This window comes from Theropithecus gelada, chromosome 7a, assembly GCF_003255815.1.
Source record: "Theropithecus gelada isolate Dixy chromosome 7a, Tgel_1.0, whole genome shotgun sequence".
NCBI lineage: Eukaryota > Metazoa > Chordata > Mammalia > Primates > Cercopithecidae > Theropithecus > Theropithecus gelada.
This window is the reverse complement of record NC_037674.1, coordinates 47,640,591-47,658,695: the sequence shown is the minus strand read 5'-3', so window position 1 is coordinate 47,658,695 and position 18,105 is coordinate 47,640,591. Positions and strand designations below refer to the sequence as shown.

At 38.3% G+C, this 18,105-nt stretch overlaps 1 protein-coding gene and 1 pseudogene across 3 annotated transcripts in view; one reads left to right on the top strand and one right to left on the bottom strand.

Moving 5' to 3' along the window:
* MYO9A (myosin IXA) overlaps positions 1-18,105 on the top strand; it is a 307,652-nt gene that overhangs the window by 66,644 nt on the left and 222,903 nt on the right. For all 3 annotated transcript variants that reach the window (XM_025390154.1, XM_025390156.1, XM_025390153.1), the window contains exons 2-4: positions 463-1,373; positions 14,926-15,020; positions 17,112-17,174. In XM_025390154.1, coding sequence (XP_025245939.1) covers positions 534-1,373; positions 14,926-15,020; positions 17,112-17,174 — 998 coding nt within the window. In that variant the 5' untranslated portion in view covers positions 463-533. The remainder of the gene's footprint in view (positions 1-462; positions 1,374-14,925; positions 15,021-17,111; positions 17,175-18,105) is intronic.
* LOC112628158 lies at positions 1,754-1,926 on the bottom strand (annotated as a pseudogene).

Here is an 18,105-nt window from a genome sequence, read left to right as displayed (position 1 = left end):
TAACAAATTTAACAAAATGTTTGCTCCATTGTTGGAATTCTTTCTTGTTTTTGCTTTATCCTTAAGAAATTTTGGGTACAGGGCAATTAGATTTGCATGATTATTCTGTCTTAATCCAGTCTTTGTTAAGTATAAGGAAATAACTTGGTTCTAATCACAATTTCTTTAAAAACATTTGAGACAGCAGGGGAAACATTTTTCTTTCTACTCTTTGGATTTTTGTATAATAAAACATTGAAATATATGTTTTTTTGGCAAGTTACTATTTTTAGAAAGTGCCTAAATTTGGACAATGAAACTTAATATTATGTGGTCTCAATGAAACTGTTGCTGTGCTAAGACACAAGTTAGTATTTTGTGTTTTAGAAGATGTAATCAACATGCTTGTTAAGCTTTTCTTTCTTGAACATCAGAAAGCAATGCATATTTACTTCTAAATATTTTGCATCTTTTATGTTACAGTTATTTTACCAAGAAAATGGTTTGCACGACTTTGAACATATACTATCCATGCTGATGGGACAGGATCCAATATGAATATAAATGATGGAGGAAGACGACGCTTTGAAGATAATGAACATACATTACGGATCTATCCTGGGACTATTTCAGAAGGGACAATCTACTGTCCTATTCCTGCCAGAAAAAACTCCACAGCTGCTGAGGTGATTGAGTCTCTTATAAACAAACTTCATCTTGACAAAACAAAATGTTATGTTCTAGCGGAGGTAAAGGAATTTGGTGGAGAAGAATGGATTCTCAATCCAACAGACTGTCCAGTTCAGCGAATGATGTTGTGGCCCCGAATGGCTCTGGAAAATCGCTTAAGTGGAGAGGACTACCGCTTTCTTCTGAGAGAGAAAAACCTTGATGGATCGATCCATTATGGTAGCCTGCAGTCATGGCTACGGGTAACAGAAGAACGTCGCAGGATGATGGAACGGGGTTTTCTTCCACAGCCTCAACAGAAAGACTTTGATGACTTATGTAGTTTACCTGATTTGAATGAGAAAACTCTCTTAGAAAACCTACGAAATCGCTTTAAGCATGAAAAAATTTATACCTATGTTAGCAGTATTCTAATAGTTATTAACCCATTCAAGTTTCTTCCTATTTATAACCCCAAATATGTCAAAATGTATGATAACCACCAACTGGGAAAACTTGAGCCCCACATTTATGCTGTGGCTGATGTAGCTTATCATGCCATGCTTCAGCGCAAAAAGAATCAGTGCATCGTGATTTCGGGAGAGAGTGGTTCTGGGAAGACTCAAAGCACAAACTTTCTTATTCACCACCTTACCGCTCTCAGTCAGAAAGGATTTGTCAGTGGAGTAGAACAGATTATTCTTGGAGCTGGACCAGTACTTGAGGTAAATATATAGAAATCTTGTTTTTGATTTTAATTTTAATTTTTATCCTTTGAGGTGGGGGGGTGCACCATTCCTGGAGCTATTGCAATACCAGATCAATGTGTGGAGTAGATCAAGCAAGATCCTATTCCATCTCCCTGCTTCAAAAACTCATTTAGAGCTGGGTGCAGTGGCTCGTACCTGTAATCCCAGCACTTTGGGAGGCCGAGGTAGGTGGATCGCCTGAGGTCAGGAGTTCCAGACCAGCCTGACCAACATGCAGAAACCCGTCTCTACTGAAAATACAAAAAAAAATTAGCCAGGTGTGGTGGTGCATGCCTGTAATCCTAGCTACTCGGGAGGCTGAGGCGGGAGAATTGTTTGAACCCGGGAGGCAGAGGTTGTGGTGAGTCGAGATCATGCCATTGCACTCTAGTCTGAGCAACAAGAGCGAAACTCCGTCTCAAAAACAAAACAAAACAATCAAAATTGTCTTTGGATAGAAGACATTCCAGATATTAAACTGATAAAAACAAAACTACACTTGATCTTAGCCAGAAGGCTGAGAAGCTATAGAAATACTGTTCTTGCTACTCTGGGCACACTGCCTGCAGGGTAGCCCTGCTCCACAAGGAGCAGCAATTTAAAAAAAAAGAAAGAAAAATACTGTTCTTATTCTTAAACATATCTTTAAAAAATATTTGATAGATGTGAGAAGATGGAGTAAAACTAAATAGAAGTGTAGACATTATTTTTAGTAACCAAGAGGAACTGGAGGTGGGAAAGCAAAAAAGGTGGTGTGGAAGATTGAGGAGTGTGACAGTGGTAATTTTTTTTTTTAAGTGAGTGTCTTTGGGTCATTAATGATGCAAAGAAAGAGATGACTGTAGTCATTGTATATCCTCCTGTAAGGGGAGAAAGCAGAGGCAGGTCCTGTCTGTAACTGCATTGTGATGGTTGGTGAGAATATTTTTGCTGATGTATTTGTATTTCTGCAAGCTTAACAGCTGTGCCTAGCATTGAAACTTGTAATAATGTAGAGAATATGGAAAAAAAAGTTTAGTTGTGGAATGTTTTACAAGTAATACCATCCAATGTCCAAAGGAAAGATAATACAGAAGGATAAGTACTCCACAATCTCACTTATATGTGGAATCTGAAAAGTTGAATGCATAGAAACAAAGAGCAAAGTGGTAGTTACTAAAGGCTGGGGGAATTGGAGAGATATTGGTCAAAGGACACAAATTTTTTAGTTATATAGGAGGAGTAAGGTCAAGAGATCTGTTGTACATCATGATGACTATAGTAAGTAACAATACATTATACACTTGAAAATTTCAGGCCGGGCGCGGTGGCTCACGCCTGTAATCCCAGCACTCTGGGAGGCCGAGACGGGCGGATCATGAGGTCAGCAGATCGAGACCATCCTGCCTAACACGGCGAAACCCCGTCTCCACTAAAAAATAAAATACAAAAAACTAGCCAGGCTAGGTGGCGGGCACCTGTAGTCCCAGCTACTCGGGAGGCGGAGGCAGGAGAATGGCGTAAACCCGAGAGACGGAGCTTACAGTGAGCCGAGATCCGGCCATTGCACTCCAGCCTGGGTGACAGAGTGAGACTCCATCTCAAAAAAAAAAAAAAAAAAAATTTCTTTCTTTTTTTTCTTTTGAGACAGAATTTCGCTCTTGTTGCCAGGCTGGCGCGCGATGGTGCGATCTCGGCTCACTGCAACCTCAGCCTCCTGGGTTCAAGGGATTCTTCTGCCTCAGCCTCCCGAGTAGCTGGGATTACAGGCATGCGCCACCACACCTGGCTAATTTTGTATTTTTGGTAGAGACAGGATTTCTCCATGTTGGTCAGGCTGGTCTTGAACTCCCGGCCTCAGGTGATCCACCTGCCTTGGCCTCACAAAGTGCTGGGATTATAGGCATGAGCCACTGCCCCCAGCCTATACTTGAGAATTTCTAAGAATAGATTTTAACTAGTCTCAGTACAAAAAATGATAAGTATTGTGAGGTAATACATAAATTAAGTAGCTTGATTTTGGCATTCTACACTGCAGACATATGAAAACATCGTGTTCTATACCATAAATATACGCAATTTTTGCTTGTCAATTTATTAAAAAAAAAAGGAAAGGGAATATAGTGTTGGTTTTAGACCTGAAAGGAAAAGGTAATATTACTTAGTTGTCTTTTTAAAAGGTATTTTGTAGGTATAATTGAAATACAGTAAACTGTGTATATTTAAAGTGTACAATGTGATAAACTTTGACATGTATATACCCATGAAACCACCACAGTCAAGATACTGAACATATCCATTATCCCCAAAGTTTCTTCATACCTCTTTGTAATCCCTCTTTCACACTCCTTCCCATATACATCCCACCCGTATATGGGAAACCAGTTAAGTTCTTTCTGTCACTGTAGATTAGTTTGCTTTTTCTACCATTTTATGTACATGGAACCACATAGTATGTACCCTTTTATATTTGGCTTCTCCCACTTGGTATAATTATTTTGAGATTTATCCATGTTGTTGCATGTGTCAATAATACATTCCTTTTTGTTGCTAAGGTAATAGTATTCCATTGGATATCACAATTTTTTAAATCTGTTCACTTGTTGATGGATATATGGGTTGTTTTTAATTTTTGGCTATTACATTCAAGTTTATATAGATATACATTTTTTTCTCTTCAGTAATTATCTAGGAATGGAATGACTAGATCAGATGATAAGTATGTGTTTAACTTTTTATTAAGTTCTTTAATTTCTCTTGGCAGTATTTTATAGTTATTTGTGTACAGATCTTTTACATCTTTGGTAAGATTTATCTCTCAGTATTTTTGAGGATGTTATTATAAATGGTGTTCTACAATTTTCAATTGTTTGTTGCTAGTATATAGATATACAGTTGATAGTTACATGTTGATCTTCTGCAACCTGGCTAGACTTAAGTATTAGTGCCATTAACCTTTTTTTTTTTTTTTTTTTTTGAGATGAGGTCACCCTCTATTGCCTAGGCTGGAGTGTAGCGATGTCATCATAGCTCACCGCAGCTGCAATCTCCAGGCTCGAGTGATCCTCCCTCCTTAGCCTCCTGAGTAGCTGGCCTTATTGGCCTGTGTCGCTATGCTGGGCTACTTTTTTTTTTTTTTAGTAGCGATGAGGTCTCACTATGTTGCCTAGGCTGACTGGTCCTGAACTCGTGAGCTCAAGTGATCCTCCTGTCTTGGCCTCCTAAAGTGCTGGGATAACAGGAATGAGCCACCACACCTGCCCACCCCCACACCAACTTTTTTATAGATTCCATTGGGTTTTTCATATAGTCAGTCATGTCTGTAAATAAAAAGTTTTTCTTCCTTTCTAGTTTGGATGTCTTTTTTTTTTTTCTTGCTTGATTTCACTGGCTACTCCAGTATAATGTTGAATAGAGGTGGTTGAAAGCAACGTCCTTGTCTCGTTTCTAATCTTAGGGGAAAACATTTAGTTTTTAGCCATTAAGTTATAATGATAGCTGTTGGTTTTGTGTAAATTCTGTATCAAATTGAGCTTGATTCCTTCTATTCCTAGCTTGTTTAGATCTTTTTTCAGGAATGGATGTAAAAATTCATTCTGTCACGTGTTATTTCTGTGTCTTACTGAGATGATTTTTCTTTTTAACTTTGTTAATGTGAATTACATCATGAGGGACATTGTTTTCTTTCTCATTAAAAAAATTTTTTTGAGAGTGGATCCCACTGTGTTGCCCAGGCTGGTCTCAATCTCCTGGGCTTCAGTGATTCTCCTGCTTCAGCCTTCCAAGTAGTTGAGATTACAGGCATGCACCATCATGCCTAACACTGTTTTCTTTAATGTCTTTTTTTTTTTTTTTTTTTGCATTCTATCTTTTGCATTGATAGAACTATCAAGTCTCATAGGATGAATTGGGAAGTCTTTTCTCCTCATATTTTTGGAAGAGTTGTGTAGAACTGTTTTTGTTTTGTTTTGTTTTTGTTTTTTTTTTTACTGTCAGTGTTGGAATTCATTAATGAAGCCATCTGGAGTTGGTGTTTTTTGTGGGAGAATTTTAAACAAGGCTTCAATTTTTAAAGTAGATATAGAGTTATTCATATTACCTTTTTTTTTGGTAAGCTTTGGTAGTTTGTATCTTTCAAGAAATTTGCTTAATCTAAGTTACCATATTTATTGTCATAAAGTTTTATATAATAGTCCCTTATTGGGAACTGCTGCGGCTACCACCGCTGCCGCTGGCTCTGCAGCTGTAGGGGACCCGTGCTGGTATGCAGGTGAAAGGCACTCTTTGCCTGCTGAAAGTTCCCACGGAAAAACTACCGTCTCCTCAGCTCACCATGGTGTACGAAACTGATTTAACTACCGGAGATGCTGGGGCTTCCAGCACTTACCCTATGCAGTGCTCGACCTTGCGCAAAAGTGGCTTCATGGTGTTCAGAGGACAACCATGCAAAATAGTGAAGATGTCAACTTCCAAAACTGGAAAACATGGTCGTGCCAAGGTTCACCTTGTTGGAATTGCTATTTTCATGGGCAAAAAAAAAAAAAAAAAAAAAGATATTTGTCCTTCTGTTCACAACATGGGTGTTCCAAATATTCAGACACATGATTATCAACTGATACGCATTCAAGATAGTTGCCTTCCCCTGCCGACAGAAACCGATGAAGTTCCTGAGGATCTTAAACTGCCAGAAGGTGAAGTAGGCAAATAAATACAAGGAAAATACAATGCAGGTGAAGATGTGTCTGTCATGTGTGCAATGAGTGAAGAATATGCTGTAGCCATAAAACCCTACAAATAAATGGGAGCCTTGACCTCCCTGGCTTAAGCAATTCTCCCACCTCACCTTCCCAAGTAGGTGGTATTACAGGCATGTACCACCACGCCTGCCTTATTTTTGTGTTTTTTGTAGAGACAGAGTTTTACCATGTTGCCCAGGCTGGTCTTGAGCTCGCAGGCTCAAGTGATCCACCTGCTTTGTGCTAGAATTATAGGCTTTTAAAGTGCTAGAATTACAGGCTTTTAAAGTTTTTAGTATGATCTCTGAGGTCATTAATTTTAGATCATTCTTCTTTTCTAATATATTTATTTAGTGCTGTAAATTCTTTCGTAGGTACTGCTTGTACTGCTATCCCACAAATTCTGATATATTGTGTTTTCATTTTTATTTAGTTTAAAACATTTGATAATTTCCCTTTTGATTTCTTTTTTTGTGACTTATTCTTTATTTTTTTGTTTCCTGCTGTAAAGCCATAATTATATAATCATTATAGAAAGAAATGTATAAAATATTGTTGTAGAAAATACTGGGTTCTTCGGGAGGCAGAGATTGCAGTGAGCCAATATCATGCCATTGCACTCCAGCCTGGGCAACAGAGTAAGACTCCATACAGAGTAAGACTCCATCTCAAAAAAACGGAAAATACTGGGTTCTTGTCATATGACCAGGAAAGATTAGGCTCGCAGACACATAGAAGGGTGAGGAGTAAAATTATTGAATGAAAAAGAAAAACAACTCAGCAAAGTGAGATGAAGTCCTGCTAACAGACTGTCCACCTCACTGATTTGATCCCAGGTCTTCACACAGAAACAGGAGAGGCCAGGCTCCTCCCCGCTGCAAATGGCATAGACTTCACAAGTCTTCACTCTGTCTTCCTAGTGTGCGGGTTGGTTAGAGATTCTCCTGGAACCTTTTGTTAACTTGGCTGTCTTATTCTCCCCTCTAAAAATGTGCATCTAAGTGCCATTAGAATAAGGATAAGGATAAGGATGAAGACCGATTTTAACTGCCTCCTGCTGACAGGGGCCACTGTTTTGGAAAAACAGCAGTCAGATCTTCCTAGAGGCCTATCTACAGGTTCCCAGCTAGTTCCCAGTGGCCATTGTCCAAGGCTCCTAGTTGGATGACCGTTTGGAGCTAGATGGCCCAGTCAGGGCTATGTTCTGACATACTAATGTGTCCGTGCAGGTGGATGAGGTTATGATTGGTGGTCCACAAGCCTAGGGTAATGGAGAGACCAGGTTGCTGCTGCAGGTTCAGGGTCATTTCCCAGCTTCCAGGATGTCCTGGTATCTTAGCTGTGCATCTCCCAGGACCTGTAGATCACAGGGCAATGGAGGCTGTGACAAAGTCACCAGGGACTCCCAAGGTGGAGGACGCAGAACAGCAGAGACAGATCCCCCCTACCACCTCCCCCCTCCTTTTTTTTTTTTTTTTTGAGACAGAATCTTGCTCTGTTTCCTGGGCTGGAGTGCAGTGGCACGATCTCAGCTCACTGCAACCTCCACTTGCCGGGATCAAGCGATTCTCCTGTCTCAGCCTCTTGAGTAGCTGGGACTATAGGTGTGTGCCACCAGGCCCAGCTAATTTTTGTGTCTTTAGTAGAGATGGGGTTTCTCCATGTTGGCCAGGCTGGTCTTGAACTCCTGACGACTCAGATAATCCACCCACCTCGGCCTCCCAAAGTGCCAGGATTACAGGCATGAGCCACTGTGCCTGGTCTGATTTCTTCTTTGAACCATGGGTTGCTTAGATTTGTGTTTAGTTTGTAAATATTTAAATCCTATCTGTTTTTTTTGAAACCTAATTATTTTATTATAAATATATATAAACAAAAATTTTAAAGACACTGAAAAATGTACAAATATACAACTGTATTTAAATTTTTTTCCTTAAAGTTTGTTTACAGCTATAAAGCAAAACAGATGTTACCAAATTAAGTACAAACGAAACTTCAAATCAGTGAACTTTAGATTAAGAGTATTACTTGAAAAGTATGGATGGTATTGTTTTGTTGAAATTAATTTGCTGCTCATGAGTGAATATAATACTTTCTAAAACAATGACATACTTATATGTGTCACTTTAGTTTCTTTCACATAACCAATTCTCAATAAAGATTTGTGAATTTAATTTTCAGGAAGGTGTAAATAATTTGAAATATTTTGATGTATCAGAAAACCAAAATCTGAAGTCTTTATCTTTGGCCCACTGCACGTTATATCTATCTAACCTCTGTATAGACTATATAGATAAATTTGGATTTCACTCTCCCTATATATAAATACATATCTCTACTTATATCTGTATTTTTACTTATAGGTAAATAAACATGTATAGATTATGTATATATTTTAAGTTATTAAACTAATTATACATGCTATAAAACGCTCAATGCAGAAACGAATGAAGTAAGAAATGAAAGCCCTTTTGTACAAACATTAGGTTGCTGTAACAAAGGTCAAAACAATAAGGGATTAAAGAGGATAGACTCTTATTTCCCTCACATCATAATACACATGGTATCAATCTTGGGCCGATCTGGTTGATTGTGCAGTGATGGGCATGGGCCCCTTCTTTGTGACTCTGCCATTCTCAGTACATGGCTTCCATTTTAGTCTAAGATGGCTGTTTCCTTTTACCCCACTGATTTTTGGTTCTCACGAAGGTGCTTTTTTTGTGTGTGTAGTTGTTAAATTGGTGTACTTTTGTGTGTGGGGGAGCAGTCAGTGGATCTGTGGATCTGTTCCACATCTTGCTGTACCCCAATCCTGCCCTCTGAGATTCTGTCCCCTGTTCTTGATTTATAATTTAATTCTTTTGTGGTTAGATAACACTGTGTTGTATAACTTGAACTCTTTTAAAATTATTGAGACTTGTGGCCCAGAACATGGTCTTTCATGATGGATATTTTTTGTGCATTTAAGAATTCTGTATTTTGGCCAGGTTAAATAACACTGTTGTATAGCTTGAACTCTTTTAAGTTTATTGAGACTTATGGCCCAGAACATGGTCTTTCTTGGTGGATATTTTTTGTGCATTTAATAATTCTGTATTTTGGCCAGGTGTGGTGGCTCATGCCTGTAATCCTAGCACTTTGGGAGGCCGAGGAGAGTGGATCACTTGAGTCCAGGAGTTCAGGACCAGTTTAGACAACATGGGTGAGACCCTGTCTCTACAAAAAAATGGAAAAAAAATTAGGTGGATGTGTTGGTGTGCACCTATAGTCCCAGCTACTGAGGAAGCTGAGTTGGGAGGCTGAGATCAGAGAATTGCTTGAGCTCAGGAGGTTGAGGCTCCACTGAGCTGTGATGGTGCCTCTGCACTCCAGCCTGAGTGATAGAGTCAGACCCTGTCTCAGAAAAAAAGAAAAAAAAAAAAAAAAGCTGATAGCCTTTGCCTAGTAAGTCCAACATCTGGGCTTTATCAGGAACGGTTGCTGCTTATTGCTATTTTTCATTTTCCCATGCCCATACTTTTGTATTTTTTTGCATGTCTCTTAATTTTTTGGTGAAAACTAGACATTTTTAAATAATAATAATGTTGCATCTCAAAATGAGATTTTCCCAAGGTTTGTGGTTTTTATTTTACTGTTGTTTGCTTGTTTCATGACTTCTCTGAACTAATTTTGTAAAGTCTGTTATATTTTTGTGCATGAGATCATCAAAAACTGTACTCAGTTATAGTGGTTAGTTATGATTAGACTTGGATTTCTTTAAATGCCTTGAAGTTAAGGCTTCCAGTCTTTACTATGAGGTTCTATGTGCTTGTTGGTTCACCCTTTCAGTACTCAGCCAAGCGGTTATCAACTCTGCGTTACCTTTTACTTCCTGCTTACAAAGAACCTCAAGTTCAAAACACAGGTCTCCTGTGTTTTGTGCGCATGGACATATCCTGGGCATGTGCAGTGCTGTGCGTGCTCATGGCCTTCCATATGCCCATGAATATTTCAGGTGTTTTCAAAGTCCCCTTTGTACATATTATTCACCAGCTTTTCCTTTTAAGTTGTTTGGGTTTTTTTTTTTTTTTTTTTTTTTTTTTGCCCCATTCTGTTATTGCCACCTTAAGCAGTTACAGTGTTTAAACAATTGCTTCTGATTGTTTTTTACAAACACACATAGTGATGGTGGGTGGGTGCAGTGGGGAGTGTGAAGAGGCTGTTTTCAGCAAGTGATTTCCAAGTAAGGTCAAGAAAGTCTTTATGGCACCACTGCACTCCAGTCTGGGTTGACGGAGTGAGACCCTGTTGCAAAAAAAAGTAGGGTGGGGGGCAGGCACCATGGCTCATGCCTATAATCCCAGCACTTTGGGAGGCAGAGGTAAGTGGATGGCTTGAGCCCAGGAATTCAAGACCAGCCTGGACAACATGGGGAGACTCACCTCCGCCCGCCATCTCTACAGAAGAATACAAAAATTAGCTGGGTGTGGTGGTGCATGGCTGTGTGCAGTCCCAGCTACTCAGGAAGCTGAGGTGGGAGGATTGCTTAAGTCCTGGAGGTGGAGGCTGTAGTGAGCCGTTATAGCACCACTGCACTCCAGGCGACAGAGTGAGATCTTGTCTCAAAAAAAAACAAAAAACAAAACAAAACATACACACTAAGAGATACACACAAAGAACTCTTTGTGAGTTTTTCCAGGGAAATGTCAGATAAGTCAAATTGTGATGATTTTCTTGGGGAACTGGAGTTTGGATGAGTTCCATCCCCGTTGAAGTGGCTTCTTGGGTGTCTTTAAAAAAAACCTCATCATTGTAGGATGTTGGTTTTTCTCTTCAGTGTGCAGCTAGAGAGAAAGGAGTAGTAATAGCACAAGTTAAAATGCCTGATTTTCCTAACCAAGACTCAGCTGTTTTTTCTTGATTAAATGCCACTGCCAAGGGTTCTTGAAATCCTTTGGTTAATTTCCAGAGTTCTTAAAAATTTGAGTTTGACAATTTTTGTCAGCATTCTTGTGCCTTTTATGAAGGAGAGGATGTTTAGAGGTCCTTACTCTGCCATTTTTGCTAATCTCACTCTCAATGATCTTTTCAAAAGATTTAAGTACTAAAAAATATTTTTTGTATTTACTTATGGGGCAACCATTTCTGCTGTTCTTCTTTCCTTATATAGATCCATGTTTTAATGAGATACCATTTTCCTTCTGCTCAAAGGACTTCTTTAATGTTTCTTTTAGTGCAGGTTAGCTTGTGATGAATATTTGCAACTTTGTATATCTGAAATTGTGTTTTTTATGCCTTCTATTTTGAATGACTGTTTTGAGGAGTTAAGTTTTTTTGAAATAAGTAATCTTATATTAAAATTCTATGAATTTTAAAACATTAATTTTTATAACCATCTGTGTACAATTCTGATACAGAATAGTTTCATTACTCTGTAAAACTCTTCCGATACTCCTTATCTTCATACCCTCTGCCCTGCCATACTTTCCTGACTCATGGGAATCACTTGTCTGCTCTCCATTGCTGCTGTTTTTGTTTTTGAGAATGTCATATAAATAGAGTCCTATAGTATGTAAAGTTTTTTATTTTTTTTGAGACCTGGGCTTCAGGCTGTCACCCTGGCTGGAGTGCAGTGGTACAGTCACAGCTCACTGCTGCCTCAACCTTCCAGGCTCAATCAAGTGATCTTCCCACCTCAGCCTCCAGATTAGCTGAGATTACAGGCGTGTGCCACCATGCTGGTCTAATTTTTAAAAACTTTTTGTAGAGATGAGTTCTCCCTATGTTGCCCAGGATAGTCTCAAACTCCTGACTTCAAGCAGTTCTCCCCCCTTGGCCTCCCAAATTGCTGGGATTACACATGTGAACCACCACATGTAAAGTTTTGAAACTGAGTTCTTTCATTCAGTGTTGTATCTTTGAAATTCATCCAAGTTGTTAAAATATGGCAGTTTATTTTACTTCTGAGTAATATTCCGTTATGTAGATGAATCACAGTTTGTTAAATCCTTCATTTGTTGATGGGCGTTTGGTTGTTTTCAAGCTTTGACTGTCACAAAGCTGATGATAATGTTTGTGCTTTGATGTGTATGTATATATAAATTTGTATTTCTCAATAGTAAATAGCCAGGAGTGGTATTGCTGGGTCATATTGTTAAGAGTGTGTTTCTCTGTGAATGTTTTACTTTTTGTTAGATTGTCTTCCAGAGTTGCTCTACCATTTTGCATTTCCACCAGCACTGTATGAGTGTTCTAGTTCCTCTGCATCCTCAGCAGCAACTTGGCATTGTCAATTTTTGTTGATTATTTTAGCCATTCTAATAGGTGTGTAGTAGTATCTCATTGCGGTCTTGACTGAATTTCTGTAATAGCTGGTAATGTTGAACATGCTTTCTCATGCTTATTTGCCATCCATATAACTTATTTGGTGAAGTATCTATTGCAAGCCTACCTCTCAAAATGGCCCTAAATGACTTTATGTAGTGATAAAAGTTGTGTTGCAATCACAGGTTAAGTAACAGGTAAAGCTTCTGATTGGCTGTTGACATTGTAGCCTTGGGCAGAATCAGAAGTGGCATATATGAAAATAGGAGTAGTACATCACACATTCATATTTCGTATCTCCAAGTCCATATTTCGTATCTCCATTCATTTAAATGTCAAATGCATTACATTTTGATAAAACTTATTTTCTAGGTTTTATCAAAATAATGCATTTGACATTTAAATTAATATTTCTTTGATGAAATTTATGTTTCTGTTTCTACATTTTATTAATCTGTGCTATGTGGTTTTTCTAAATTCCTTGTAAAAAATTTTCTATGGTGGAAAGGGAAAAAGCAGAATGAACAAACTATTCTAGGCATTCAGAACTCAGCAATGTCAAGTTTTTTTGTGTATATAGTTTGCAGATGGTTTGGTGATGGTTGAGAGCCTGGGGTCTTTTCCATGACTTACTAAGGTACAGTATAATCTAAACATAATTTTTATCTAAACATAAAAATCTGGAGATTTTTATGACTCTTTGCATTTACTGTTATCATTATAGAATAATTTCTTAAGACATAGTAAAATGTAATTTCACAGAAATTTAAATGCATGCATAGTAAGTAGAGCAGTGGTTGTCAGACTTTGGTTTACGTCTGAACCACTCGAAGGGGGTTTATAATAAGCACAGATTGCTGGACCTTATCCTCAGAGTTTCTCATTTAATAGTTTTGTGAGGGACCCAAGAATTTGAATTTCTAACAAATTTTCAGGAGATGCTGATGTTTCTGGTCTCAGGACCATGATTTGATGACTACTTGAGTACAGATGTAGTTGCTGGGGCACAAGCTTCGTTGACCTCCTCACCGTGTCTTGTATGTGTGCGTGTGTCTATGTATATGTGCTCTGCACAGTTACAGTTTAGCACAAACAGCTTTGCATTTAGGGAGGTGTTCAGTAAATGGCTACTTTAGGATTTTGGAGTTAGAGGACATGCCGTTCCCATGAGATTATTATAGGAGAAGAAAAAAGCTCTGTAATGAATCATCTCTGTGTCTTTTCTAGTTTTGTTTCTTCAAGTATAATGTGAATGCTCAGGCTAGGGCAGTGGCTTCATTTTTTAAAAACATTTAAATGTTAAATTTCATTGAGCTATATTGAGCTATAACTTACAATATAATGTACACATTTAAAGTGTACAGCTCAGTGAATCTTGATAAATGTATATATCCATGTAACCTCCATCATAGAATTGAACAGTAGATTGTCTTTATCACCCATTGTGCCCCTTTGTAGATATTTCTCAATTCCACCCGGATTCCCAGATAACCACTGATGTGCTTCCTGTTACTCTTGTTTTGCCTTTTCTAGAATTTCATATAAATAGATTATATGATATGTACTTTATGCCTGGTTTCTTGTGCTTAGCATAGTGTTTGTTGATATCATTAGTTTACTTTTATTCCTCGCCAGTATTCCATTCCTAGGTACATACTTTGGGTGACAATTTAGGAAGTTTATAGTTCTTATTCTTTTGTAATGAGTACTCTAGCTTTGTTTTAAATAGGCATAATAAAGTATAGTACATTATGTACTGGAATTTCATTTCATTTATTCTATTTTAAAATTGTAACTATTTTGATGTAATTATTATTTTCCTAACTCCTTGTTACTTCAGTTTAGCAAATTTTTAAAAAAGTAAAAGTATAAATATATTAAGACTTTTTTTAGGGGGGCTTTGGGATGTGAAAGAGAAATCCAAACTGTAAAGAACATTAAATTTTTAAAATTATGATTTATTTTGGCTGGGCACAGTGGCTCACACCTGTAATCCTAGCACTTTGGGAGGCTGAGGCGGGCAAATTGCCTGAGCTCAGGGGTTCCATACCAGCCAGGGCAACACATTGAAACCCCATCTCTACTAAAATACAAAAAATTAGCCAGGTGTGGCAGCGTAGGCCTGTAGTCCCAGCTACTCTGAAGGCTGAGGCAGGAGAATTGCTTGAACGCAGAAGGCAGAGGTTGCAGTGAGCTGAGATCACACCACTGCACTCCAGCCTAGGTGACAGCGAGACGGTGTCTCCAAAGTAAATAAATAACATAAAATACAATTATGGTTTATTTTACTGAATAGCAGAAAATAAAATCTACTTGGTCTTCTTTCAGTTAATTGCTTTTTTAAAAAATTTTACCTGAACCGTAAATAAGTCTGAACATAAAAGCAAATTGCCCTTTTACTATCTCTTCAGCATTTTGTCTCTGAGCTGACCTAAGCAGCTGACCTAATCCCCCCTCCAAAAAAAAAAAGTTTTTTAAGTGAAACTAATGAGAATTATTTATTTTGACAGGCCTTTGGAAATGCAAAGACAGCTCATAATAACAATTCAAGTCGTTTTGGGAAGTTTATTCAAGTAAATTACCAGGAAACAGGCACTGTACTTGGGTAAGTACTGCTACTTAGCAGGTGTAGGCTTCGGAGCATGTTTTAATTTTTGTCTTTACCCTTTTATAAACTATGTATTGTTCATTCCCAGACATGGTGTCAACATTAAAATTCTTCCCTATCAACTTTTTTCTTTTGGAAAAGTTCAAACCTCAGAAAAATTTTAAGACTAATGTAACAGTCACTCATACCCTTAACATAGATTTGTTAATTGTAGTCAATGTGTTGCATTTGCTTTCTGTATATTATGCATACATTTGCTCTTTTAAAAAATTGTTTTCAAGGCCGGGCACGGTGGCTCATGCCTGTAATCCTAGCACTTTGGGAGGCTGAGGTGGGTGGATCACCTGAGGTCAGGAGTTCAAGACCAGCCTGACCAACATATAGTGAAACCCCATTTCCACTAAAAAATACAAAAATTAGCCAGGCATGGTAGTGCAAGCCTGTAGTCCCAGCTACTTAGGAAACTGAGACAGGAGAATCTCTTGAACCTGGGGGCGGGGAGGTTGCAGTGAGCTGAGATTATGCCATTCTGCTCCTCCATTCTGGGTGACAGAGCGAGACTCTGTCTCTCAAAAAAAAAAAAAATAAATAAAATATTGTTTTCAAGTTGGTATTTTCTAATCTACATTTTTCTATATAACCATATTATTCAAGAAATATAATTTTGTTACAATATTGTTTCTTATTATATAGTCTATGTTCAGAGTCCTCTGGTTGTGTGAGCAATATTCTTTACAGTTTTTTTATTAAATAGACTTTATTTTTTAGAGCAGTGGTAGCTTCATAGCAAAAATAAGAGGAAAAGTACAGCAAATTCTTACGTCTCCCTTTAAACCCCCCCTACCACCACCCTTACCTGTGGTTTCACTTTATGCAGTTTCAGTTACCCAAAGATAATTGAGTATAGTACAGTAAGATGTTTTCAGACAGAGACCACATGCACATACATTTTATTACAGTGTATTGTTATAATTGTTCTATTATTTATTTATTTTGAGAAGGGTCTCAATCGCCCACTGGAGTGCAGTGGTGCAATCTTGGCTCACTACAACCTCTTCCTCCCAGGTTCAAGTGATTCTCCTGCCTCAGCCTCTAGAGTAGCTGGGACTACAGGCGTGTACCACCATACCCGGTTAATTTTTGTATTTTTTGGAGTGACGGTGTTTCACTGTGTTGGCTGGGCTAATCTTGGACTTCAGGCATGAGCCACTGTGCCCAGCCCACTTGTTTTATTTTATTATTAGTTATTATTAATCTCTTACTGCAGTGGTCCTCAGCCTTTTTGGTGCTAGGGACTGGTTTCGTCGAAGACAGTTTTTCCACAGACTGGGGGATGGAGGAATGGTTTCGGAATGATTCAAGCGTGTTACATATATCATTAAATTCTCATAAGGAGTGTGCAGCCTAGATCCCTCGCATGTGCAGTTCACAATAGGTTTGACATTCCTATGAGAATCTAATGCCGCCACTGAGCTGACAGGAGGTGGAGCTCAGCTTTGCTCAGTTGCTGGCCGCTCACCTCCTGCTGTGTAGCCCGGTTCCTAACAGGCCAACCACTGTGAGTCCATGCCCTGGGGGTTGGTGACCCCTGTCTTCTGTGCCTAATCTGTAAATTAAACTTTGTCGTAGGCATGTATGTATAGGAAAAAAAAACTCAGGCCAGGCACCCCTATAATTTCAGCACTTTGGGAGGCTGAGGCAAGCAAATTATTTGAGCTCAGGAGTTAAGAGACTCACCTGGCCAATCTTGGCTCCCTGCAACCTCTGCTTCCCAGGTTCAAGTGATTCTCCTGCCTCAGCCTCCCAAAGTAGTAGCTGGGATACAGGCGCCCGCCACCATGCCCAGCTAGTTTTTTGTATTTTTTTTTTTTTTTAGTAGAGACGGGGTTTCACCGTGTTAGCCAGGATGGTCTCGATCTCCTGACCTCGTGATCCGCCCATCTCGGCCTCCCAAAGTGCTGGGATTACAGGCTTGAGCCACCGCGCCTGGCCGATAGTATTCTTTATACTTCTACACTGTCTCCAAATGTTTGTCTACCTTATATTAAACTTTATTATTTATATCAACCAATTTTATTTTTCTTGTAGTGCCTATGTTGAAAAATATCTACTGGAGAAGTCCAGACTCGTTTATCAAGAGCATAATGAACGGTACGTATTTTTATTTGTGTAATTAGATGAAGTTAACATTTGTATCATGCAGATTGACTTTTAAGGTCTTTGTGTATTAATGACCCTTAATTCAGTTTACGTCATGCATAGCTTTATGCATAATTGCTATTTCTGTCATGGGCAGAACTTTGCAGTTTTTCAGAGGCTGCTAGGAGATCTTTATTTGGTATATAGAACTATTGCAAACTGTCAGAACAAGTAAGTAGTTTCTCAGTTGTTCCTCATTCCTCTTGGTGAGCAATGTACCTCGGGACTTTTCTCCCATTTCCTTAGTGTTGTTTTTCTAACTTGAGAAAAAAATTTTCAATAAAGCTCTTAATTTGATTGTATTACTTGAGGTATACAGGTCTTTAGAGATGATGTATGTGGTATCCCTCAGATGGAGAAATAAGATAGAGAAGTAAATTAATTATTTGTTTCATCCTGCAGTGAGATTTGGTTAAGAGAGGGTTTGACCTACATTCAAATATTGGATATGCCTTGGGCATCTCACTTAACTTCTCTGCTTCTTGTTTATTTATTCCCATTTTACAGATGGAAAACTATTAGTAACTTTTTCTAACACATTTTAATGATGATGAAATAAGGGGATATAACTCTTACTTCCTTGGTTTTGGAGAATGAATGAGAGGTGAAGATCCAGTTTTTACAAACCAATTCTCTAGAAGAGTTTGTGAAGGATTGGGTTAATTCTTTAAACGTTTGGTAGAATCCACCAGCAAAGCCATCTGGTTCTGACTTTTATTTGTGTGAAGTTTTGATTATTAATTCAAACACTTCAGTTATTATAGATCTGTTCAGACTTTTTGTTTCATCTGTAGTCAGATTTGGTAGTTTTTATCTTTGCAGGAATTTATACATTTCATCTAGGTGGTCTAATTTGATGCCAAAAACTTGTTTTATAGTATCC